The sequence below is a fragment of the Heterocephalus glaber genome, unplaced genomic scaffold, assembly GCF_053883595.1.
Source record: "Heterocephalus glaber isolate CG9 unplaced genomic scaffold, H.glaber_assembly_v1.0 deba00000818, whole genome shotgun sequence".
Taxonomy (NCBI): Eukaryota; Metazoa; Chordata; class Mammalia; order Rodentia; family Bathyergidae; genus Heterocephalus; species Heterocephalus glaber.
This window is the reverse complement of record NW_028258164.1, coordinates 14,492,516-14,518,579: the sequence shown is the minus strand read 5'-3', so window position 1 is coordinate 14,518,579 and position 26,064 is coordinate 14,492,516. Positions and strand designations below refer to the sequence as shown.

General features: G+C 43.4%; 1 protein-coding gene across 7 annotated transcripts in view; it reads left to right on the top strand.

The window, feature by feature from the left end:
- Positions 1-24,326, top strand: part of Prkag2 (protein kinase AMP-activated non-catalytic subunit gamma 2) — a 238,918-nt gene extending 214,592 nt beyond the window's left edge. For 3 of the 7 annotated variants that reach the window (XM_004860360.4, XM_004860359.4, XM_087207710.1), the window contains exons 7-16: positions 4,734-4,815; positions 6,730-6,788; positions 10,044-10,089; positions 11,423-11,477; positions 12,412-12,538; positions 15,369-15,534; positions 15,981-16,018; positions 17,229-17,375; positions 20,267-20,360; positions 23,153-24,326. In XM_004860360.4, the coding sequence (XP_004860417.1) occupies positions 4,734-4,815; positions 6,730-6,788; positions 10,044-10,089; positions 11,423-11,477; positions 12,412-12,538; positions 15,369-15,534; positions 15,981-16,018; positions 17,229-17,375; positions 20,267-20,360; positions 23,153-23,184 (846 nt within the window). In that variant the 3' untranslated portion in view covers positions 23,185-24,326. Of the gene's footprint in view, positions 1-4,733; positions 4,816-6,729; positions 6,789-10,043; positions 10,090-11,422; positions 11,478-12,411; positions 12,539-15,368; positions 15,535-15,980; positions 16,019-17,228; positions 17,376-17,466; positions 20,241-20,266; positions 20,361-23,152 lie in introns of those variants that run through there. The other 4 variants (XM_004860358.4, XM_004860357.4, XM_021240861.2 and 1 more) reach the window with 2 other exon arrangements.
- Positions 24,327-26,064: the final 1,738 nt, after the last annotated feature.

The following is a 26,064-nucleotide window of genomic DNA, read 5'->3' as shown; positions in this document are numbered from 1 at the left end:
TAGTGCCCAGTACCAAACAAAAAGAAATTTAGGGCTGGGGATTTAGCTCAGTGGTTCCACCGCCTGCATCAAAAGCGCAAGGTCCAAGTTTGATTCCCAGTACAAAAAAAACCTTTTTTAATCAGTGCTTTCAGTCACTTCCTTCGTGTTCTGTTTCCAGGGGCCCTGAGACACTTGGTAAGGTCACAGAGTTAAAGGCGTTTAGGCAGCACATTAGTCAGAGAAGTTATCATGGGGAAGCAGAAAGTTTTTCTCTTCTGGAAGAACAGTCGTCATATTTGAGTGTTACAATTAAACCCCCACTTATGCAGGTGTCATTGTTTTAAATTTGAATTTTGATGAGACTGTATAGTATTAAAATACTCACTGAAAGCTGCTGGAACCATATGTGATCATTTGTACAAAGCATAAACATTAAATAGCGAAATATTAGCCAATTAAGCTAACAGCAGTATTTTTCCTAGATTTTAACTTAGTTTTACTTATTGATTGATTGATTTTTGTTTTGTTTTGTTTTTTTGGTACTGGGGATCAAACTTAGGACCTTGCACTTTCGAGGCAGGCGGCAGCACTACTGAGCTACATCCCTGGCCCTTGTTTTGTTTTATATTTTTGAGACAGGGTCTCGCTATGTAAGTTAGGCTGGCCTCCAATTCACTTGATCTTCGTGCCTCAGCCTCCCAAGTTCTGGGATCACAGGTGTGCATCACCACGCTGGCTCCATGTTTGTTTTTGTTGGCCCACATATTTACCTTTGCAGGCTTCTTCCCTCAGCCCCTGGCATTTCTAGAACCTTCCCTTCTGAGGTGAAGATCTCCCTCAGTATTTCTTGCAGTGCAGGCTGGGGACAGCTTTCTCCAATTCTGTTTGTCTAAATAAAACTTTACTTTCCTGGGCTTTTTGGAAAGGTGTTTTCATCAGATTGTTCTGTGGGTTGATAGGTTTTTCCTTTAGCATCTTGAAGTTCTTCCTGTTATCCTGACTGTCATTGTTTCCTTGAAAAGTCAGCTGCGGTCTGGTGCTTCCTCCAGAGCTGAGGACCTCATTCCTCCTGGCTGACTTTTCTCTGCCTGGGCTCCTAAGCCTCCTACCTGTGATGAGCTTAGATGTGATTTTCTTTGTATGTGTCCTGCCTGGGATATATGTGGTTCTGTTTAATAGGTTCCAGGTTTCTGTTGAAATTCATTTCTTTGCAGATGATTTGGAAAATACCCTCACAAAAATTCCAGGATGAATGTGGGCCTTGGTACATACATTTCTTTTCCTTTTCCTTTCTTAAAAATGCCAGCTCGGGACGGGGATTTAGCTCAGTGGCACTGCACCTGCCTTGAAAGCACAAGGTCCTGAGTTCAATCCCCAATACCAAAAAACCCCCAAAAAACCCCAGCTCCTTCATGCATGGTGGAACATGCTTATGACCCCAGCACTTGGGAGGCTGAGGCAGGAGGATCGCCATGAGCTTGAGGCCAGCCTGGACCACATAGTGAGACCCTGTCTCAAAAAAAAAAAAGAAAAGGCAGCTCCTCGAGTACTGCACATGTTACGGGAACAACTTGTCTGGCTGTTTCACCTCGGCCAAATGCAGAGCATTCCAGAGCAGCTTTTCAATGGCTGTACTCACTTGGGTTTCATGACAGATCCTAAAAAATGGTTTTAATTTTTTCTTTTGTGCCACATTTCAGGAAAAACAAACAATTGATGGCCTTAAAGATGACCTCCTTCCTTATCTTTTCCAACCAGTTTAGAAAAGCAAGCTAGAGCTGGACATGATGGCACATGTTTGTAATCCCAGCACACAGGAGGCTGAGGCAGGAAGGTCACCATGAGTTTGAGGCCAGCCTCAACATAGTGAGTTCAAGATCAGTCTGGAATACATAGCAAGACCCTGTCTCAAAAAAAAGTTAAGTATATAAAATAATTAATGTGATTCCCTCTTACCCATCAATAGTCCCTCTAATTCTGTATAGGTGAACCAACCACATATATAAAGACAAAATTTGCTGGGTGTGGTGGCACACGCTTGTAATCCCAGCACTCAGGAGGCTGAGCCAGGAGGATCTCTGCAAGGTCGAGGCCAGCCTGGGCTACATAGTGAGTTAAAGGCCAGCCTGAACTATACAGGGATAGACACCCTATCTCAAAAAAACCAAAAAAAAATGTATCAATAAATGAATAAATAGATGTTGAATTATTAAACCTAGAGTCTGTTTTAGTTAGGCGCCTTTAATTCTACCCTTTTCACTATTAAATCAACAATTTAGTTGGTTAGAAGATAATAATTTATATGTAATTTATATATATAGTTTAATATAGTTGGTTAGAAAATAATTTTCTTTTAGTTAAAAAGTACCATAATGTATCAATATTTTAAAAGAAATATACATCTTATTGCCACAGCTCCTTAAGATAGCAGTTTAATTATTTGCTTCCTTCTCTTTGATCTTTTCTGTTTTATTTATTTATTTATTTTAGTACTGGGGATCGAACTCGGGACCTTGCGCTTGAGAGGCAGGTGCCGGAACCACTGAGCTAAATCCCTGGCCCCTGTTTCATTTATTTTTATAACTATCATAATACATGATTTTACAGTTTACACTTTTTATTGTCAAATAACTTCAGCATAGTCTTCGTAATTACACTATTTTCGGGCCAGGGATTTAGCTCAGTGGTTCCACCACCTGCCTCACAAGCACAAGGTCTCAAGTTCAATCCCAGGTACCCCCCACACACCAAAAATAATAATAATAATAAGTACATTATTTTAATTGCTATTTGACACTTTTCTCATTGCTATACTAGCATTTCACAAGTTTTCATGTTGGTATTGTTCCAGTTTTCATTACTAAAAATAATGCCACATTGAACATCTTTGATTCAGGGATCCTACTCCCCAAAATAATTCAACAGAGAAAAGGCTGTGGCACAAATAGAGGGAATTTTTATAATTCTTGACAGAAGCTGTGTTGAAAAATAAATCTCATGGGACCAGCAGTGGTTTTAGAATGACATTTGCATTAGGAGCTAGGACTTTAAAATGTGGCTTGTTTTAGCAGCTCTGCAAGTGAGCTTTTGGTCATGTGACAGATGCCCAAGAGAGGCAGTGGTGGGGAGGGAAGGTTTGTTGCAGCTCACAGTTTCAGGGGTTCAGTCCATGGTCACATGGCCTTGTACTTCAGGGACTGTGGCTGCACCATGCATCATAGCAGGAACACTTGACAGAGGAGGCCTGTCACTCATGGTGGCCAGGAAGCAGACACGGGATTGAAGGGGATGAGGTTCCAATATCCCCACCCTCATTAACCTCACTTCTTCCCACCAGGCCCCAGCTCCTTCCCACAGCACCATGGCCTGGGGACCAAGTGTTCACTACGTGGGCCTTTTAGATTTGTTTTAATATGCATTTCTTGGTTCATTACCCCGTTTCCTTGGATATAAGCCCTGGCATGATTTTTTCAGAATGCTTGTAATATAAGCCCTACCCCAAAAATAAGCCTCAGTTAAGATCATCAGCCAGATTTAGCATTTAGTACATCCACTCAACACACAGGGGACATACTGAATTATGACAATGTTCCAGAAGAAGATGGCATGGCTGTATTTGAATAAATGTAGATTTTTTTACATGAATAAATGAGTAAGTGTAGGTTGTTGTACATGAATAAATAAGAATTCCTTGTAAATGTACCCTATTGTTGTCTTGGAGAAAAAATTAATAGGGGACCCAGTCTGATTTGAGGGGAATATAGTAATAAGATTGAACTGTTTTTCCTGTTTATCTTTGCTCTGCGTTTAGACCATCATTTTCACCCCTGGGCTTTTGCCTGTTACTAAATCATGAAGGTTGATACCTTGCAGTATCCCAGAGGGTGTTTGCTGTGCACATTAATTGAGATCCGAGACCAGGGATGGCAAACCTTTTAGGGCTTTCAGTGATACAAACAGCCCACTGTGGCACGTGTGCTATAGGTTCGTGTCTAACAGTCCCTGGCTTTAATGGGCACGAAGTGAATGTTTGTCTCTCAAGGTATATAAAAATGCAAGTGTATTACATCTTTATACTTCTTCTTTCTCAATATTGAGGTTGAGAAAATCTTCTTTATTTTGTTATGGAACCTACTAAAAACAAAAATGGGGGGGTCAGTACAGGGAATCAGATTTAGGACCTAGCGCTTGCCAAGCACGCGCAGCGCCACTGAGCTGCATCCCCGGCCCTGAAAACAAATTATTGATGCAAGTATTTTGATGCAACTTCAGTGTTTTCAAATGAATTACTGACCACATATAGGAGAAACTAGGCTCTAACGCTGATTTTGTGTGATGCTAATTATAAAAGTCTCTATATATACAAGAGTCTTTAGTCACAATAAGAAAAATAATTGAAGGTAATTACATTGTTTCCATTTCAAAAAATCTCTAATGCCTATATGCCTTTCAGTATAATACAAAAGGATTTTTGTTTCTAATGTTTACTTATTTTTAGCTTACCAAAGTTGCAATCTATCATCAAAGATAACTCAGAGTATTTGGTTAAAATCTTAGTTTATGGTATTTTTTTTTCCTTTCCTTAGTTTATAGTCTTTAAAAGCCTGTTTTCACCAGCATGGTAACACATGCCTTGTCTCAGCTCCTCAAGAGGCTGAGGCAGGGGGATTCCTCTGTGAGACCTCATTTCAAAGGAACAAAAAACCAAACACACAATGAAAGTTTGTTTTGCTCTCCTTGCTTTTCTCTAGGTGAAAAAGGCCTTTTTTGCTTTGGTAGCCAACGGTGTCCGAGCAGCGCCACTGTGGGAAAGTAAAAAGCAGAGTTTTGTAGGTGAGCAGCGTGGGCCTGGGGACATTGGACCGGGAGGGAGGGGGAGCTTCAGGCTTGTAGGCCTCAGGCTTGTCACTGGGTGGGTTTGGCATCAGCCTGGTAGACCTGTTAGCAAGTGAAAGTGTGCCCCTGCTTTTTTTGTTGTTGTTGTTTTGAACAGGATCTCACTTCCTCTAGTGCAAGCTGGTCTTGAACCGGGCTACTGGCCTCAGACTTACGGCAATCCTCCTGCCTCAGACTCCTGAGTGCTGGGATTACAGGCGTGCACCACCATGCCTAGCTATGTCCTCACTTTCGCATCGTGGATAAATTCAGAACACTGTCACATTTCAACTGAATTCCTTTTTTTTTTTTTTTGTACTGGGAATCAAACTCGGGTCCTCGAGCTTCCCAGGCAGGCACTGCGCCATTGAGCTACATCCCCGGCCCAGGTTAAATTTCTTTTCATTTAGCAACTTTTTGGCTCAGGTGCCTTTATTAGCCCCAGGAACAAAATCTGCATAGATGCACAGAACACACTTGAATTAGTGCCCCTATCCGGATCTGTCCAGTGAATTGTGTGACAGCTAAGCTCTGTCACCATCTGTCACCTTTAGGCAGGGCAGATGAAAGGGTGTGAATGTGCTAGGTGTCCTCACTGTTCATGATATTGTATAACACAGTTGTTTAAACACTGTCATTCCTCACCCGATAAATCACAGGAGACAAATAATGACACTGTCACTGTCTCAAGATTCAGCACAATATTTTGTAATTGCCACTGGGTGTGGTGGCGCACAACTGTAATCCTAGCAATCAGGAGGCTGAGGCAGGAGGATCACTTTGAGTTCAAGGCCAGCCTGGGCTACACAGTGAGTTCAAGGCAAAGCCAGCCTGAACTACATAGCAAGCCAGTCTCAAAAATCAAACCAAAAAAACAGCCTGCTTATGTCTGCTTCCCCCTCTAGATTATAATTTTCTGAGGGAAAAGCTTTATATCTTTCTCATCTCCACAGTCCTGGTGTGTGGCTTGGAAGAGGCGCAGAGTGACTGACTACCCTGTTAAAAACCACTGTTTAGAATGCTTCTCTGGCGTCACAGTACTGAGGCTTACAAAATCCTTTCTCTTACTTTATCATACTACATCTTATTTTATAGTATTTTAGATTTTTTCCATATAGCTGCAATTTTTTTGATATTTTGTAACAGTTTTCTCTCATTGAATTGCCACATACTTTGATGAATTACAAACTTACAATCAAGTTTAATTTCAGCTAGATTTTGATATCTGTTTTGGAATAAGCAATAAATTAATAGTTTTCTCTTTTTTCCCCTATTAAGTTTATTGGTACATTTTAGGTATAAAATACAGTTACATACATCATTGGAATCTTGTAGAATTACATGATGTATCTTGGTTCTTATTTTTTCCCCATTTTCCTGCCCTCACTTCACCCCCTCCACCCTTCCCTATTTGCAAAGACTTTGTTTCCATTTTTTTCCTTTTCTCATATTTTTTCTTTTCCCTTCTTTCCTTTCCCCTACCCTTCCCACTTCCCCTACTCCTTTAGACCTTTTCTTCCTATTACACAATATCAATTATACATTTTTAAAATTAGAATATCAAGATCTAGGAGACAGTACCACAGATTTTACAGAGTTTAAAAGGAAATAGTTTTAAATAATATACTAAACTGGCCTGGGGATTTAGCTCAGTGGTTCTGTTGCCTGCCTTTGCAAGCTCAAGGTCCCGAATTTGATCTCCAGTACCAAAAAAAAAAAAAAAGATTCAAATAATAATAATAATATACTAAACTGTCCTTGAGATTGTTAACCTATATTATATAGGCTTTTCTTATAAATATTGTAGGTTTAATGTCTTATAAAGTTTTCTGTTATGTATCTATAGTTTTAACATCTAATTCTTTGTTTCAGGAATGCTAACAATCACAGATTTCATAAATATACTACATAGATACTATAAATCACCTATGGTAAGTGCAGCAATCTTTTTTTTTTTTAAGAGTCGGGGTTTTTGGGGGGGGGGGTTGGTACCAGGGATCGAACTTGGGTCCTTGTGCTTGCGCAGCAGGTGGCAAAACCACTGAGCTGAATCCCCAGCCCCAGTGGCAGCAGTCTTGACCATGTTTTACTAATTAGCACTGTATATGTCTATTGTGTGTGTAGAAGCTGGGTCTGTGTCTTGAGATATTTTTGGTACAGAATGGTAATGGTTGCTTTTCCAAATAAATATAGTATAAGGAAGTTCAGTATAAAACTACTACCTGAAGCCAGGCATGGTGATTATCTTAGTTACTTTTCTCATTGCTGGGACAAAATACCTGACACCCAAAGTTAAAGGAGTAAAGGTTTATTTGGCTCAGAGTTGGTAGAGGTGTCAGTCCATACCTGGCTGGCTCCAAGGCAGGGTGGCACGGCAGAGAGGCATCGCAAAGGAATAGCTTGTGGCAGGCAGAAGGCAGCGAAGCAGCAGCAGCAGGCCTCTTTTTTCTCTCCTTTTATATCCATCCAGGCTACCTGCCCTTTGAGTGGTGCCACCCATACCCAGGATGGGCCTTCCCATTATCCACACCCAGAACTATGCCAAACCAGTCAGTGGACTGATTCAGTAATCACACACCGTAACCCTAGCATCACATACTTAATCCCAGCACCATATACTTAGATCCAGCCACCTCTGAAAAGCTCCACCTGTGACCACATGAAGCTTTGGGGGGGCATCTTGACACAAGCTGTGACAGTGGTGCACACCTGTAATCCCAGCACTCGGGAGGCTGAGGCAGGAGTATCACCAAAAGTTTGAGGCCAGTCAGGGCTACATTTTGAGTTCAAGCCCAGCCTGAACTACACAGTGAGACTGATTCAAAATACAAACAAAAAGGGCCTGAGATTTAGCTCAGTGGTTCTGGCGCCTGCCTCGAAAGTGCAAGGTCCCGAGTTCAGTCCCGGTACCAACAAAAAAAAAAACAAAACAAAAAAACACAAACTAACTGGGCCAGGGATTTAGCTCAGTGGTTTCGCTGCTTGCTGTGCAAGCACAAGGACCCAAGTTCAATCCCCAGTACCAAAAAACAAAAACAAAAAACAAACAGAAAAAACCAAAACACCATTAACCCTAGTAAACAGCCACCTTTGCTCTAAGTTGTACATTTGCAGCTTTTTTTTGTTTGTTTTATTTTTGTTGTTTGTTTGTTTGTTTGTTTCCCAGTAACAGGGATTGAACTCAGGACCTTGCACTTGCCAGGCAGGCACTGGCACCACTGAGCTAAGTCCCCAGCCCCTATACATTTGCAGCTTGAAGGAGGGATTCTCAGGAAAAGTCAAAGGGAATAACTGCTTTGTTCAGCTGTCACAGGTCCTCTGGTCAGGAGAATTCCACACGCTTATCCCCAGGGCATCTCTGCGTCTTGCTGGTTTATGTCACCCAACCTCTGGCAGCATGGAGTTCAGAGCCTACTCACCACTCCTGCCCAGGTGGCCAGCCCAGCAGGCACCGTGGTCCTGAGTGCAGGCCCAGTGGAGTGACAGAGCCTGGTGCTCTGAACCATATGGGCTGTGTGATTTTAAAGGAGAAAAAAGAAGTGAAAATTAAAATTGAAGAGATTCTGTTTGGACTTTGTTGTGCTGATGAGGAACCCTGGCGCCTGGTCCAGCTGTTCAGGATGAATGGTTGGGAGACCACTTCTGTCCTCTAAACCTGGGACATTTGTGATTCTGTCAGCTTGCACTTGGTTGTCATTTGTTTTTGAAGGTTGGAAAGGACAGAGTGGTATACTTCATTCAACTAGTAGTACAGGTGTATTTAAAGGGTGTAAGTCAGTCCACTAAACACTTGTTTTGTTTTATTTTTGTTTTGAGACAAGGTCTTGTTATATAGTTCAGGCTGGCCTTGAACTCACTATGTAGCTCAGTCCAGACAATCCTCCTGTCTCAGCCTCCCAAGTGCTGGGACTATAGGAGTGTGCCACCATGCTTAGTTGAAATAATGTGCTTAAGTGTGACAGTCAGTTACCCAGCATGGTAACAAGGGGATATATCTTCAGAAATATCATCAGTTGATTTCACCATTGTGGGAGCATGGTAGGGTGTTCTTACACAAGCTAAGACAGCCACAGAACTGCTGGGTGATGCCAGTGTTGGGGCCACAGTCGCATATGTGGCCCATCATTGACCAAAATGACTGTAATTCAATTCCTCCATAAAATACAAAATTAATTATTCATAAGGCATGCACTTAGAATGAAGTTTTACCTGGGCTCCATAGTGAGCTCAAGGATAGCCTGAACTAGAGAGCAAGACCCTGTCTCAACAACAAACAAACAAAAAAAAGAGTAAAGTTTTACCAGAGACTGTAAATATTGTTATGTCACATGATACATCTGATTTCTTAAACCCTACCAATTCACATGAATACCGTTGTCCTCACGTTGATCACATCTCTGCTCCAGGATTATCAAAATCAGCACAAGTATGGTTTCTTTTTCTTTTTTCTTTTTGGTACTGGGGATCGAACTGGGGACCTTGTGATTGCAAGGCAGGCACCAGAACCATTGAGCTAAATCCCTGGCCCTACAAGTATGACTTCTTAAATGGAGAGATGTCACTGGGCGTGATGGCACGCACCTGTGATCCCAGTGGGAGGGTGAAGCAGGAGGGTCACTGAGAGTTCTTGGGTAGCCTGAACTACATAGCAAGACCCTGTCTTAAAAAACCATAAATACTCGGGGATTTAGCTCAGTGGCTCCACCACCTGTCTCGCAGTCCCAAGGACCGGAGTTCAATCCCTGGTACCCCCCCCAAAAAAAAGAACTGCACTTTAATTGGGCCAGGGATTTAGCTCAGTGATTCCGCTGCCTGCTTCGCAAGCGCAAGGACCCGAGTTCAATCCCCGGTACCAAAAAAACCCATAAATAAATAAATAAATGTGAAGAAAGTTCTGCCCAAGTCTCACATAACAAACCTCAGCATTTTATTAAACCAAAATTTAAAAGTAGTTAGATTTTATTTTATTAAACCAAAATTTAAAAGTAGTTAGATCTAAATTTATAGCCTATATTAGTTTTTCTTAATACTTGAAGTTACCTTTTTACTCTGTATTTTCCCTCATCTTCATGAAATAAGTAAACAGAAAATTATTATGAAAGCTGTGTTTTATTCCGTGTTCTAAATAACTTGTTCCTATGTTGTATGTGTTACCATTTGTAAATTAGAATTTCTCTTGTTTGCAGGTACAGATTTATGAATTAGAGGAACATAAAATTGAAACGTGGAGGGGTAAGCACCACGGGGGTTAAAAACCTTTCATATCCAGGAGAAGATGTTAGGCTTAGTGTGTAAAGTGTGCCTTAATATCACAGATTCTTTTCGCGCTGCTTAATAATAACACAGTAATCAAAACATGTTGCTTATTTCTGTCTCCACATGGGTAGTCCGCCGTGTTAACGCTAAGGCTAGGGATGGACTGTGTGATGTGCTGGGATTTCGGGGTGCACGATCTGACCCCTAGCTAGCACCCTCAGAAATCCACCTTTGAGCTGGGCTTGGTCGCACATGCCTATGATCCCTGCACTTGGGAGGCTGAGGCAGGAGGATCGCCAGCCTGGGCTACATAGTGAGTCCAAGGCCAGCCTGAGCTGTATAGTGAGACCCTGTCTCAAAAAACAAAACAAAACAACAACAACAACAAAAATGGAGGAACCAACTGAAGGAAAATTTCAAATTTGAAATTGGATTTGCACTTCTGTAGTATGCTTGACAGGTTAAGTAAGCATGTAACTGGCTGAGAAACCTAAACATCCGTTAGAGTTCCTAAAAGCTGTATAGCCCTTTGAATTCCATATGCGTTAGAAGCTCATTGAGTGATATATTTATTATGGCTTTATCAAGCCAAGCAAAATGAATTCAGTCAGTGTGAGACCACACGGCCTGTGGGAAAAGCTTATGTAACCTAACACCGGACACACTTTTCCCATCGAAGGGTAATGTCCAAGTTCTATGGGTGGACCCCTCAGCATATTTACAACTTGCCATACATATTTGGTAGTAGTAATGATAATACCCAGATATTCTCAAGTGCCTTTTGTATATAAACCTCAGTAAATCAAATTAATTAGTTTATAGCTCTCCAAAGAAAATTTCTATTTGCTAGGAAGATTCTCCAGATGCAGTAGGTTTTGAACATTCACAAAGTAAAATAAAACAAGAACATTTGAGGAACAGTTTCTTATAACTGATTTTATCTTACAGCTGATAAAAATTGGCTTTAAATGATTTTGTAAATGCTTCCTTTCTTGAGGATAATTTTACTTGATAGCATTCTAGTGACCTCTGCTGGTATTGTGTGTTTGATTTCTTGATTTTTTTTTTCTAATGTTACAAACATTTATTGAAATACTATTAAGTATTGAATTTTTCTTCAAAAACAACAGCCTGAAAAGGGTTGAAATTAGTTAAAGTAGCTGTGTCTTTAATAAAATAGTTTTGGATAAGTTCCTATTGGAGTCATAATTCTTGTAATTATCTGTAAACTGAAGGATATTTGAATTTATAGCATAATGACAAGCAGCAAACATGTTACTGACTGAGTATTTTCTTTTTATAAATACAGAGCTTTATTTACAAGAAACATTTAAGCCTTTAGTGAATATATCTCCAGATGCAAGGTAAACTTGTAGATTTTTTTTCTATTGAAAACATTCATTCTGATGTCTGTTTTATAACCATGACATCTAAATAGAGACAAATAAACCAACAAACCTGGTCCACAGTCCAGGTAAAGCCAGCCTTCTTATCTCCAAATCCTAATTTCCGTAAACATAAGGACATTTCGAATTACAGACATTCTTAGTCCCAGGGATTGAAACTGGGCTAGGTCACCCTAAGCATTTTGAAAATCCAGGCCTGGAGCAGGATCAGTAGGGAGCATGTTAAAGTTACCCAGTCCCAGTAGCTGGGTGTGGTAACGCACACCTGTGATCCCAGCGCTGTGGGAAGCTGAGGCAGGAATATCGCAAGTTCAAGCAGACCCTGAGTGATTTAGAGACTTAGTGAGATCCTGTCTCAAAAAAAAAAAAGAAAACAGCTGGGGATTTAGCTCAGTGCATCCAATTCTCAGCACCGAAAAAACGAAAAATATTGCTGTATGGCGGGGCACAGTGGGTCGCACCTATAATCCCAGCTACTCAGGAAGCTGGGACAAGAGAATCATGAGTTTGAGGCCAGCCTGGGCTTCTTAGCTTCTTACCAAGACCCTGTCTCAAAAACAAACGCATAGGGCCGGGTTTTACGCTGTGGTTATGCTGCCTGCCTCGCAAGTGCAAGATCCCGAGTTTGATCTCGATCTCCGGTACCAAAAAAAAGAAAACCCACAAACAACAACAAAAACTTTGTGGCTCATGCTTAGATTTGAGAGATAGTAAGAGATTGTGAAAAACCAAAAGTTAGCAGAGGTCTCCAATTTTAAACTCCTCTCCATGCTGTTTTAATCTGATCAACTTTTTATTACGGTGACATAAAAACAATTGAAAGCAAGGGTGGTCCGGAGCTTCCTGGTTTCTCTTCAAAGCCTCCTAACAACTTTAATGGCTTTTCCTGCAGCCTCTTCGATGCTGTATACTCGTTGATCAAAAATAAAATCCACAGATTGCCAGTCATTGACCCTATCAGTGGGAATGCACTTTATATCCTTACCCACAAAAGAATCCTCAAGTTCCTCCAGCTTTTTGTAAGTAGTTGTGAGTGTTCATAAAGACATAGTTGCCTTTATTTTCATTTATTTCAATCTGTTGGCTCCTGTTACTCTCAGTAACAGCAATCATTAGTTTTGAGGTCTGCTGTCCTAAACTTTAATTTCTCAGCTTACTGCTGTTTTAATGATAAACTCTTAAAATTGATTCCAGCTGATACACAGGCTTGCAATTCCAGCACTTGGGAGGCTGAGGCAGGAGGATCGCCAGGAGTTGGAGGCCAGCCTGGGCTACACAGTGAGTTCAAGGCTAGCCTGAACTTCACAAGACCCTGCCTCAAAAATGAATGAATTAATTAAAAGGGTGATTCCAATTAAAAAGCAGTCACCTTTTTATACAAGAATAAAAATGACAACATTTGGAATCCTTTATCACCTAACATACAGCGGTCACTAAAGCTGGTCTGTCTAATTAAAGTCCACTGCACAAGATAAACTAAGCCGATACTTAGGGCAAAAATCGTTTCATTGTTTCATGATTTGTTTACTAGTGTCATGATTTTTAGAAATCTGATCAAAAAATACTGTCCCTGACATGATCCTGTTACAAATTACAACAGTACCAGAAAATCCCAAAGCAGATAGAATTTTGGCAGGAGAATAAATACCATGTTGGTCCAAATCAGGCTTGTGTTGCCTGGAGGTTTTCTCCACTCCCCCTGAGATGAGCTGGCTTCGAATAATCCAGAATCTACAGGTTCTTTGCTGGGCAGTATCAAAAGCGGTGGGGAGCGATGGGGACCAAACCGTGGGCCACTGTACTTCCCTTTAATCCCATGCACTAAATTTGAGGTTAAAGTGATCAGTCAAATAGAAGCAGTGGGAGGCACCTGTTGTTCAAAAGAGGTCATTTGAAAAGTCACTTTTTCTAAAGATATTAAAAACCTGCTTCCCAGTATGGGGCTTCTTCCCCAGAAGCAGCCACATGAGAGCCGTGGAGCAGAGGGTCCAGTGATTGGGAGACCTTGTCCATCAGACCGATCTTGTGTCTTAACAGTCTCCATATATAAATCAATAAATGCTACAAAGTAAGGTAGGATGGAGAACAGTAATTTACCAAAAACAAAAGTTTAATAAGGGCCGGGGATTTAGTTCAGTGGTTCCGCTGCCTGCCTCACAAGCACAAGGTCCCGAGTTCGATCCCCAGTATCAAAAAAAAAAAAAAAAGTTTAATGAAATCTAGGAAAAAAGAACAGGGGTGCAGATCAGCATAGCCTCCCACCGTACAATCCTGGGAGGAGGCCACCTTAGTCACTGAGAGCCCATAGGACAGAAGGCACATTCCAGGGCTAAGATAACATGAACCCCAAGCCCTGGTCACTGTGTGTCCGGCTGTGTCCTCAGCCCCTGACATGCTAGATGTTACCTTCATGACCGCCCTGTCAGGTCGATATTGTTATCAACCCCATTTCGTAAGGGAGGCAGCTACATAAGTGGGATTCCGGAATGTGGCCAAGGAATGGGCTGCGAGTATAGCATCTGATTGTGTAGCTACCTTACAAACCTCTGATGCACTACCACTGCTAGCACTGGGGTCTCCACCAGGACTCTGTGACTCCCAAACCAGGACCACCTCTGCTGTCACAAGATCACCCCCTGCAGAACAGCTTCAGACTTGTCTGTAAAAACGGGAGGTTACCAGGCATGGTGGTGCATACCTGTAATCCAGCACTTGGGAGGCTGAGGCAGGAGGATCACTGCAAGTTCAAGGCCTACCTGCACTACATAGTGAGTTCAAGGTCAGCCCAAACTATATAGTGAGATACTGTCTCTAAATAAATAAGCAGAAGAAGTTGCCTCTGCCAAGGGCTGCCTTATATTTGGGCCAATATGGTAATTAGAATAATGCTACTGGAATATTTCAGCTAGAAGGTCTCGGACAAAAATACAGAATTTAAAGAAAAAAACTTTAGGGCCTGATGTTTACTGAGTTAATAAATCACTTTACAAGACAAGTAGCATTAGCCTTCAAGACATCAAAGTTTAGCTAAGCATAGCACATAGAACAGGGAATATCCTGTATTGAGATACACTAGGTGACCTAATAGGTCCTTCTTTTCTTTTTTTTTCTCTCTAAATTTCTAGGATTCTCATGATTTGAATATTGATGAACTCTTTGACTTGAACATTTTGTTTCTTCTAATTGTTCATCTTTTCCTAATAAGGTATACCAGGAGGATGGAATCAACAGTACCCTTTATAAAAGGTGGATCTTTGAAACCATAGACCTTATTTTGTTAGAGCCAAACGTGGGCCTCAACTTTTCTCTGCTGACCTGTTCCTCCTCTACAGTAGCCATGCAGAGGAACCCTAAAGGTTCTCTTCATTCTGTTCAGCTGGCTTATTCTTTGATCCTAGTAGACAAAAACTGGCATCCTCCAGAGAGATGGAGGACGTGGAGCTGGGACAGCAAGGATGGGGTTGGTGGCCTCAGACACTGTCCAGTGCCTTGGGCTTGGAACTGCCTGGCTTCTTAACTGTGACCCAACACTGGCAGCCGGGCCTGGAGCTTGACACTAATAATTAAGAATCAGGTCTGTTCTTGGTGGTTCACAAGTCTTAATTTCCTAAAAAGACCTGATGTCCCCTTCTAGCCATGTTTTTAATGAATGAAGAGAAGGAGAAATGTTATGATGTGTACACAGCATATAGCCAGACAGACTGGTCTGAAGGAAGGATTCAGTTCTGGCCTGTTCATCCTAATTGAGACAGCCACGCAGACACATAGCTTTTTACTCAGACCTGGACTTGTGAGCTTTGTTCAGAGGGCTTTTGGGGTCCCAGAACCTTTGATTTCTCTTGGTCCCAGATGTCCGACATGCCAAAGCCCGCCTTCATGAAGCAGAACCTGCAGGAGCTGGGGATAGGAACCTACCGAAGTATTGCCTTCATCCACCCAGACACGCCCATCATCAAAGCCCTGAACATATTCGTGGAGAGACGGATATCGGCGCTGCCTGTGGTGGACAAATCGGGTCTGTTGTCCCCCTTAACCGCATTTTCATACTTCCATCAAGATAGGATTTCATACCCAGCTGTGGTGCACACCTGTAATCTCAGCACTCAGGAGGCTGAGGCAGGAGGATCATGAGAGTTCGAGGCCAGCCTGGACTATATAGTGAGTTCGAGGCCAGCCTGAACTATATAGTGAGATCCCATCTCAAAAAACAAATAAATACTTCGCAAGTGGAAGGTCTTGAGTTCGATCCCCAGTACCAAAAAAACCCCAAAAAACCAAGTAAATAAAAAGATTCCGTTTCGTGTCCGTATAAAATAGGCAAGTGTCAGTGTTCAGTCCTTAATCTTAAAATAGACAAGTTTATCAGTCTTCAATCCTTAGTAATTATCTATTTAAGACTGACTAAAATGAGTGATTTTGTTGTTCCTAAAATACTTTTCTAACATGTGTTTTCATTTTTAGGAAAAGTTGTAGATATTTATTCCAAATTTGATGTAATTGTAAGTACTTTTTCATTTTCTTTAAATTTGTAATTTTGAATGCATTTTTTGGAATGCATTTTAAATCCTTTCCAGTGTTTTTTGTTTTCCTCTCATTCCCTGACTTCATAATTGCTGTTCTGAGTCACAGGACTAGAGAATGCCATACTCTCTTGTAATGTTCACTGGCTTGGCAGTGAGTCATATGCTAGTATAGATTAGTATTTTGTAATTCTGTCTTGTCAGTATCTGTATATTGTACCCAGCCTTGTAGCACACACGTACATTGTAAATGCTCGTATTTGTATGTGGGCATCATTAGCCTCCCTGCAGACATGTGCTTGGTGTATGTGTGAATTCACACGGATCCACACACACGTGGACTTGTTAGATGCGGTCTGTTGCTGGCTCTTTGGGATTACTGTTCTAAAGAAGACGGCAAATGGATTAGTTACCCATTTAATAGAGTTACAGTGAGTGCTGCATTTGAATCCCTGATTTCAGTCTACTAGGTTCATTGTGGCCCCTGTCTTTCCATTTGATTCTCTTTTTTCCCCATCCATGTATGAATAGACTTAGAGTTTTACAGTGCCTAAGAAAGGAAACCCATACTTGTTGCATCACCCCAAATGTACACACCAATTTTTTTGGCTATGACATCGACCCTGGCACTGAATATTCTTTCACAGCTGTCTTAAATCTTTCAGGTCAGCCTTATGATTAACATAGTAGACACCAAAATGTCTGTTTATTACAGTGTGGCTGCAGTGGGACCCTGAGATACCACCTGGGGCCATGGGACTTCCTGGGCCTGTTCTTCCTCCAGTGCTTGACCTTGATGGGCCCCCAAAACCCTATCTTCCGGGAAGCCCCTTGGAAAAGTTAATTGATGTTGGATCCCATCCTCTGGAGGCGCTGTGACCCTTACAGATGTCAGCTCACCTCCCCAAGAATGTCGTTTACTCACAGAAGTTTTTGACAGGATATGCTATCAAAATTTATCATACTTTGGGGGAAAAAATTAACATAATATGAAAGCTTTAATTGCAATGTGAAAGCTTTAATTTGATAAGATGATGAAGTAATACTGATGGCCTGATAAAACTGAAAAGAGAACTTCCAATAGCAAATTTAAATAATAATAGAAATCAGGTTGCCTTAAACTTACTAATTTTGGCCATTATGCAAGTTGCAATGAAGGCTGTAATTTTATTCTGTGGCTCTGTTCCAGAATCTTGCTGCTGAGAAAACCTACAATAACCTGGACATCACCGTGACACAGGCTCTGCAGCATCGATCACAGTATTTCGAAGGCGTTGTGAAGTGCAGTAAGCTGGAAACACTGGAGACCATTGTGGACAGGATAGTGAGAGCCGAGGTGAGGCCCAGGCCCCTGCCCACTCCCTTCCCCAAGTTTCCTGGGACAAACACCCCATGGCAAATGGTGCCTCATGAACTTGTGTCCCCAGGAATGCCCAGTGAGGCGACCTTCACGTCTGTCAGAGGGAGTCCTGTTCCAGAACATTCCGTGGCAGCTGTGCTGGAAAGGGCTGTTGAGTTTGGTGGTATTGAGTTTCAAGTCCAGATATCACAGTCGATGCAAAAGGACTGGTGAAATACTCTCATGCTTTAAAAAATATATACTTAAGAAGAATCACCCCAGGACCTTTAGGTTCTATTAGGGTACCTTTGAATTCAGAGTTTTAAAGGCATAATTCTTTTAATAAAGTGAATCATAATAAAATAAAGCAACCGCTGTTTCAAGTTAATCTTTCCTCTTCCCCCAGTCTCTCTCCCCTGATTTATAGTAAATGGTCCCATATCTGTCTCCTGAGCCCCAGCACTCCCAGCTCCACATGGAGGATTTTCAGGGCTACTCTGCACAGCACCCTGTAGGGAAAAGGAAAGGGGTCATGGTATAGCAGGCCCCTCCCGCACACATTCCCACAGCTGCTGCTCCTGCTTAGACAGGGTGGGCCGTGCTGTCCTGCTTGTCTCTCTCAAGGACTGAAGGAACCAGCTCCATTCCTTGTGGAACAACCCCTAATTAGGCAGAGGATTCACAGTGACCTTCTGTTTTCTTATTATTGTAAATGCAAGAGTACAAGCCAACAGCAAAGTCCCTGATTATTTTTCCAGCTAGTAACAGGCAGCATCATTACTAGAAATCCCCCAAAGTCCTCCTTTAATTGTGTGTTCAAGATTTCAGAAACTACCTAAGAGCACACACTGCACAGGACTGACAGTGGCTGCTCCTGGTGGTGGCATCCTTTCCAGTCACACCGGGGGATGTGGGGACACGGGCAGTGCCTGCCTCTGTGGTGTTCATCTGGCAGCATAGAAAGCTCTGATACGGAAGTGGTCATTGAGGAAAACAAAGATGTCATTAAGCCACTTTCTCAAGTTACACGTCGTTTGTTTGTTTGGGGATTTTTTGGTACCAGGGATCGAACTCGGGTCCTTGCGCTTACAAGGCAGGCAACGGAACCACTGAGCTAAATCCCCAGCCCTCTCAAGTTACACATCTTGACTTTTTTCCTCAATAAAATTCTGCCACCAGACACCCCCTCAGTCTTTCGCTTTGATGTACTTAGTTAGAAGAAGGGCGAATAGGGTCAGTGAAGATTGAGTTTATCTAAGTGACAAATGATGCTAACTTTCAGGCACCTCAGTGGAGAACATTCGTGAGTTTAGGGTTGGCAGCAGAGGACAAGAAAACGAGTTTGGTGCCCGTTTCTGCCGATCTCTGGGTGACATGATTTCCCCTTGACCCTTGGTAGAGCAAAAGATACTTAATTACCACTGTTGAATACTGTTAAAATATGTCTAGCATAAATTATAAAAGCGTCCCCTGATCCCAGATATGAACCATCATTTTATAGTTAGAGCAAATAATTGTGCTGCATTACAGGATTACTGAAGGACTGAAATATCTTACTAGAGAGGCTTTTTAAAGAAATTTTTGTTGACTCACATGAGAAAGATGACCATATGGCTTGTTTTTCTAACCTAAAGCAAGCTACGATGTCAAGAACATCACCAACATAGATCAGTGGACACCAAATATTAAAACATGCCAGGCAGGTGGCACACACCTGTAATCCCAGCACTTGGGAGGCTGAGGTAGGAGGATTGCCACAAGTTTGAGGCCAGCCAGTGCTACATAGCAAGAGCCTTTCTCAAAAAAAAAAAAAAAAGAATGTCCGCCTCAATCCTCCATACTTGCAGAGTCTCCTAGGTAACCAGCTGCTGTCTCTCTTGCTTGCTGTTGTTGCTAGAAACCGCCAAACATTTCTCCACACATCTGTTAAAGATTTTAGATTAGAAAACTAGAGGTGAACATTATCTGTTGCACTTTGTTATAGTTCATTTATCCTCTTCAACGTTATCCTTTAATATGTGAACTTTGTAGAAAAAAGATACTAATAAAAAATAATCAGGTGGGGCCGGGGATTTAGTTCAGTGGTTTCGCCGCCTGCTGCGCAAGCGCAAGGACCGGAGTTTGATCCCCGGTACCAAAAAATAAAAATAAAAAACAAAAAATAATCAGGTGCACACCTGTCATCCCTATACTCTAGGAGACAGAGGCAGGAAGATCCCAAGTTGGATCCCAGCCTGGGCAACTTACCGAGACTTTGCCTCAAAATAAAAAATAAAGGGGCTGGGGATGTAGCTCAGTATGAAAGCCCTGGATTCAATCCCCAGTAGCACATATAATAATGATAATCTTAAAAGCAGAGCCAGGCGTAGTAGCGCACAGCTGTCATTCCAGCATTCAGGAGGCTGAGGCAGGAGGATCATGAGAGTTCCAGGACACCTGGGCTACACAGTGGGACTCTGCCTCAAAAAAATAAAATCTTAAGAGTAATGACCCTGTTTCCTGCTTTCCATGATCATCTGGACTTCTTTACCATTCAAAGCAGGTTGGCCGCTGCTTGCTAGAAGCTGAGATACAACTTGACAAAATTAAAACTGTTGTGGTTGAGATTATTACAACCGCTTTGTGGCTCTACTCTGAACTGTAGCTTTCACGCACTGCTCTTGTGGCACCTGAAACCGTGGCAGGATGTGACTGGCTCGTTTCTCTTAGAAGCGACCGGTCACACCTGAGGTACATCTTAACTTTGGAGCCAACCCTTCCTGTGGCTCGGGCCGCAGTCGCTTGCTGTCCCTGGTGGGACTGTGTGTCATTGCCAGTACGGGACGGATGCTTTTCCAGTGTCCATTTTGAAGCTGAAATGTCCCATGTGGCCTGTCTCTCTTCTGCAGGTGCATCGGCTGGTGGTGGTGAACGAGGCCGACAGTATCGTGGGCATCATTTCTCTGTCTGACATCCTGCAAGCCCTGGTCCTCACGCCAGCAGGTAACAGTGCCCATCTGCAGTGCCAACCAAGGAGACTGGACACTCGGAGCAGCGGTACCCACCTGCCAATGAGGGCCTTACTCTGCTTTGTGACCCATTTTCATTTTCTTTTCGGTTTTAAAATTTTATTTTTGTTTTTTTGTTTAAGACAGGGTCTCACTGGGCCAGGGATGTAGCTCAGTGGTGCCGTGCTTGCCTTGTAAGTCGAAGGTCCTGAGTTCAATCCCTGGTACCAGGAAAAAAAAAAAAAAAAAAAGACAGGATCTCACAGTGGAGCCCAAGCTCCCCTCAAACTCCTGGTGATCCTCCTGCCTCAACTTGTTGAGTGCTGGGATTACAGGCATCCACCACCATACCCAGCTTCATTTTTGAAATTTTAATGTTCTATTTGGATGAGAAAAGTTACTTAAAGGCAAAAGTTACTTAAAGGAAAGAGGGCTTTGGACAGTAGTTGCCCTTTCTCCCTGTCACATACTTAGTGATAACAGTTGGCCCCGCCCCATGAGATCTTAAACCCTCAGCACACCTTTCCCTTCTTTTTTCTTTTCTCTGCCTCCCTGGTCCCTGTCACCTCTGAACCAGCAGCCTTTGGGAGGCCTCAGGCCACAGACCCCAGACCAAGACAGGAGATCACAGGCAAGCACTTCGAACGCTCAGGAGTTGAGCCCTCCACACAGCCCTGTATGTGCCACAGTATTGATGTCCTTAGTCCAGCAATTCAGACTCCGAAAAGGCTACTTTACAGTAGTCTAAAAATACCCTAAAGGGATCCCCACCACCTGCCAGTCCCTTTTTCTTCACCAACAGAGACTCCAACCTAATCCCCACAGGCTGGGCACAGGCCCTCAGTATCGGCGTCACCAGGAACCCACCAGAAACGTCCACATGGATGTTTACTGACTCAGGAACACCCTTCAAATCAGAGATGGGCCACATACACCATCAGACTTCAGATACTGGCTTGAAACTCTCAATAATCCTTATTCATGAAATAATAATAACTAAATGAATGCAAGATTATTCAGGCATTATTCATAATACCTAAAATTTGGAAATTGCCCAGAGATCTTTCAAAAGAAGAACAAATACATTGCACTCCAGGTATGCCGTGGAATACTACATAGCACTGAGCAGTGCAGGAATCTCACTACCAAGACAAAGGAAGTCATGCTCTTCTCCACTGTGGGATTCCGTTTGTATAAATTTCCAAGTACCCAAAAACCATATAGCACCTTCCTGCAGCTTAGAAAGGTTTCTTCTAGGGCAGATTCGTACACAGAGCCATAGCTTGGCGCCTTCATGAAAAGATCTCCTTTCCGGGGGCCTCACCTGGGCCCAGGCAGCTAGTCCCCAGCCCAGTCCCACTGAATGTCAGGCCATCTCCTCTGTCCTTGACCAGGATTCTTTGGGTCGTGACAAGCTCAGAGGAACCTGTCGAGTGGTTGATCCCAAGGCCAGGCTGGAGAGTTCCAGTCACCGCCTAGACTGTGTCTGAGGAACTCCTACCCCTCATGCCCCTCCCCTGCAGGGCCCCCGAGGAGGCCATTTGGCAGCTGGAATTTGGGGTGTGTCACATAGAAATTCTACCACTAAGGGCTGGGGATTTAGCTTAGTGGCCTCCTGCCTGCCTGGCAAGCTCAAAGTTCTGAGTTTGAACCCTGGTACCGGGAAAAAAAGAAATTGGTCCATGAATACAGAGGTGGTTATATCCGAATTCTCAGTGGTACCCTGTCCGTAGCACTGTCCAAGGAGGGACACATTCTGTGTCCTTGTAACACGGCTCCGAGGGGCAATTGGGGCGAATTCATTTGGAACCAGGGGTACCAGGAGATGGCATGGTACCCACAGCAGACCCCCAGAAGCCCAGCACTGTCAGTCCACAGCCCTGAGCCCACCTGAGAGCTGTCTGTGTGTGAGCTATCACTTCCGCGAGCCGGCTGCCAGGCCTGCCTTCCTCCTGAGACATGAGCCCAGACTAGCCCTGTGTGGTGGGCATGTACAGAGCAACCAGGAGGAGGCACAGGGAGAGGTGGCCACCGTCACACAGCTGACACTCACATCACTGCTCCCTGTGAAGGACGTGATTCAGTCAGTAACATTTTCTCGTTTTTCAGAGACATTTTTAGCGATAGTTCATATGACGAATAAGCAATCATGATGGTAGCTGCAAAGTTTTAGCCCCTTTTTCTAATAGATTGTTAGTCTCTTTCAAAAGTCTACCACATGGGCTGGGGATTTAGCTCAGTGGTTCCGGTGCCTACCTCGCAAGCGCAAGGTCCTGAGTTCAATCCCTGGTACCAAAAAAGAAAAAAGTGTACCACAGAGCGTGGTTGTGGCACACGCTGTAATCCCAGCACTCAGGAGGCTGAGGCAGGAGGGTCACAAGTTGGAGCCCACCCAGTCTGGGGAATTTAGCAGCCTACTGAGGCCTCGCCGTCATCCCAAAATAAAAAGGAATGGGGATGCAGCTCACCATGAAGCCCCTGGGTTCAGTCTCCAGAACTACCAAAAATGCAAAAGCTCAGCAGCAGGAGCCGGCTTATTTAATTTAAAGCAAGCCGGGCATGATGATGTACCCCTGTAGTCTCAGCACTCGGAAGGTTGAGGCAGGAGGATCGCCATGAGGTCGAGGCCAGCCTGGGCTACAGAGCGAGACCCTGCCTCAAAAAAGAAGCCTTGACAAGCTGTAAGAGGGAGGACAGTGAGAGGAGTGGTGGAGCCGCTGCCAGGTGCCAGTGCAGAGACCTCTGCTGTTCGGGTGACTTTGCAACTTCTGCTTTTCCCTGCCACAGGTGCAGCGCCAAAGGAGACGGAAGCAGAATGACCGCTGTGAACATAGACACCCTCGCAGGAGAACCTCAGGTTCCCGGCTCAAGTCTTGCCACATGAACACTGGCTGCAACAGAAGAGAGGAAAGTGGCTAAGAATGTGTATCAGGGTTTAGCAATGGGTATTTTTTTCCAGTGATGTAAGCATAAAAAACAAAAACGATTTTCTGTGCTCGAAGATGCAGGCTTTCATTGAGAGACTGTTTTCAGGCATTCATCTGAAGGATTTCAAATACTGTATGTCATTAAAGTGCACTGTGTTCTGAAATTCTCCTTATTTTTCATTTCAAAGAATGCACTGATTTGGGACAGGTGATGTGACATAAGGTGAGTGCGCGACACTCTCAGATCCCAGTGCCTTATGTCCGAACCAGCAATATGTGATCGCTGCTGCCGCCGGCCAAGCACAGAGAGCGGCCCCCAGCTCGAGTATGGAAAGGAAAAGTCTGAACGTTCCACCAAACCAGTCGTTTCCACCAGACTTGCCGAGAAGTCGCAAGCTGAATATAAGTAATTACTTACAATTTCTGTGACACTTTTCCGTTTGAAGCGTTTCTGTTCTGAGCTACCCTGTGAAGGAGGCTGCTTGACAACAGCTCTATTTATTTTTATTTCCATAGGGTTTTTTTTTTCACACATCTTTTGGTGGGGAAACTTCACCGCATCCACTAATAAACTCTTGGTTGCTGTTTGAAAATGGCCAATTTCTCATAATTTAAGCATTTGGCAGGAGATGACTTCTAAAGTAGCCACCGTGGGGTTCTTAGAAGCAAGTGTGGAAACGGGAACCAAGTGCCAGAGGTGTTTGGTTTTGGGGGGTTTTTTTAAATAAAATCATGACATTATGGCTGGGGATTTAGCTCAGTGGTTCTGCCGCCTGCCTCACAAGTGCGAGGTCCTGAGTTCGATCCCCGGTACCAAAAAAATAAATAAAATCATGACATTTGTACAACCGCCAAAGAGATTGTACATTTTATTGTGGCACATACAGTATTGTCATGCAGTTGAAGGAAACCAGGGTTTCCTCATTGTGAGTATTTGCAAATGTTAACACTGTTTAAATATGGGGAAAATTTGAGGTTTTGTTTTTTGAGGGTTTTTTTCGGACTGAAAAATTAAAATAAATCCTACTATTGACCATTTTGTTAAAGAAGTTCTTTCCAGTGCCATATGTTTCAGCAAGTGTTCATTAAAATTCCTCACACTGTTTGCCATTGAGCTGTTTTTCCCTGAATAAAGGAGTACGTAAGTTAGGCATGGTGTTGCACACCTGTGATACCAGTAGTCGAGAGGCTGAGGCAGGAGGATTGCTGAAAGTTTGAGGCCAGCTTGGGCTATATAATGAGTTCAAGGCCAGACTGGACCATATGGCAAGACCCTGTCTGAAAAAACAAAACAGGGCTAGGGATGTAGCTCAGTGGCACCATGCCTGCCTCTCAAGCGCAAGGTCCTGAGTTCAATCCCCAGTACCAAAAAAACCACAAAAACCAGTGCATGAATTTTCACCACCTTTAACCTGTCAAGAGGAAAAAAATACGTAAAAGTTTAATTCATAAACTCCCTCCATTTTTAAATATAAACAATTAAAAATTGCCACACAGCTTTTCTTGGGCTAAGTTGTCTTGTTTCCTAGCACGTCAAATCCGGGAGGAAGAGCCCCACATCTCACGGAAAGTACAGCTGTTTGATTTACACCAATGGTAATAATTGGGAGAAAAAAGTCACACAATCCAGAAACAGCCCGTTTTTACTCTGTGTGGCCACGTGGGAGTGGGCAGAGACTGCACACACATTTTGTGCGTGACACGGCATGGATCTGTGCTTCAGAAGACAGCTTGGGGCCACTTTGAAATGGGTTAGTGGTCTCTGGTCTTTATTTGAGACGGTCTCACTGTGCAGTTCAGGCTGGCCTTGGACTCACTATGTGGCCCAGGTGGCCTCAAGCTCAGCGATCCTCCTGCATCGATCGGCCTCCCCGAGTGCTGAGAGTACAGGTGTGCACCACTTCGCCTGACTTGGTCTCTCTTAACTCCCTTTTCAGGTCTCCACTGTGCGACTTGTCAGCCCCGCCAGGCTTTGGAGCCGCCTCCTTCCATCACTAGACCACTGCTAACAAGGGTCTGTGTTCCGTTTTGTCCAAGGGCCCAAGATAAAAGCTTGGGATGAGCAACGTGCTCCCATGCCTCTCTAGGAATAAGGAAAAGTGGCACTGCGAGGAGGGGACAAATAGGACATTCACCTGGGGTTTCTGTACCACCTCCCCTTCAGGCCAGGCTGCATCTGGTGGTGCCCAGCTTCCTCAAAGGGACTCGGAGGGGCCGCTGCCTGAATAAGATGGAGCCACCAGAAAAATCACCCCTGCTCCAGACACAAAGGGTGCGTGCTGTGCTCAGCATTCTAATTCTAATTTTAAGCCAAATCTATAATGTCAATTCTTTCAGCTTCTAAATTTTTTATGAGTCCGTGTTTGCAGTGCATGATGATTCCATTCCTCTCAGGGAGCTGGTATGCACACATAACACATCTCAGTTCTTTTTTACTTCCCTCTCCCTCCATCTCTTGGTCCCCTGCCTTTTTGCAAAAGATCTCTCTCCATTTCCTATTCTCTCTTATTTTGCTCTTGACTTTTGTCTCATAACATCAAAGAAACATTTGCACCGCTGTCTTCAAACCCAGTGTTTCCCAGCCAGCAGGCCTGTGGGCAGGGTGTATTTGGCAGCGTGAGGACATTTTTGGTTGTCACTGCTCGGGGTGGGGAGGGGCTGCTGCTGGCCTCCATGGGGGAGCCAGGGCACCCTCAGTAGGTTCCCCAGCCCTGAGTGCAGTAGGGGCATGTTGAGATTAGAAACCTGACCCTGCAGAGCCCCTGGGGACTT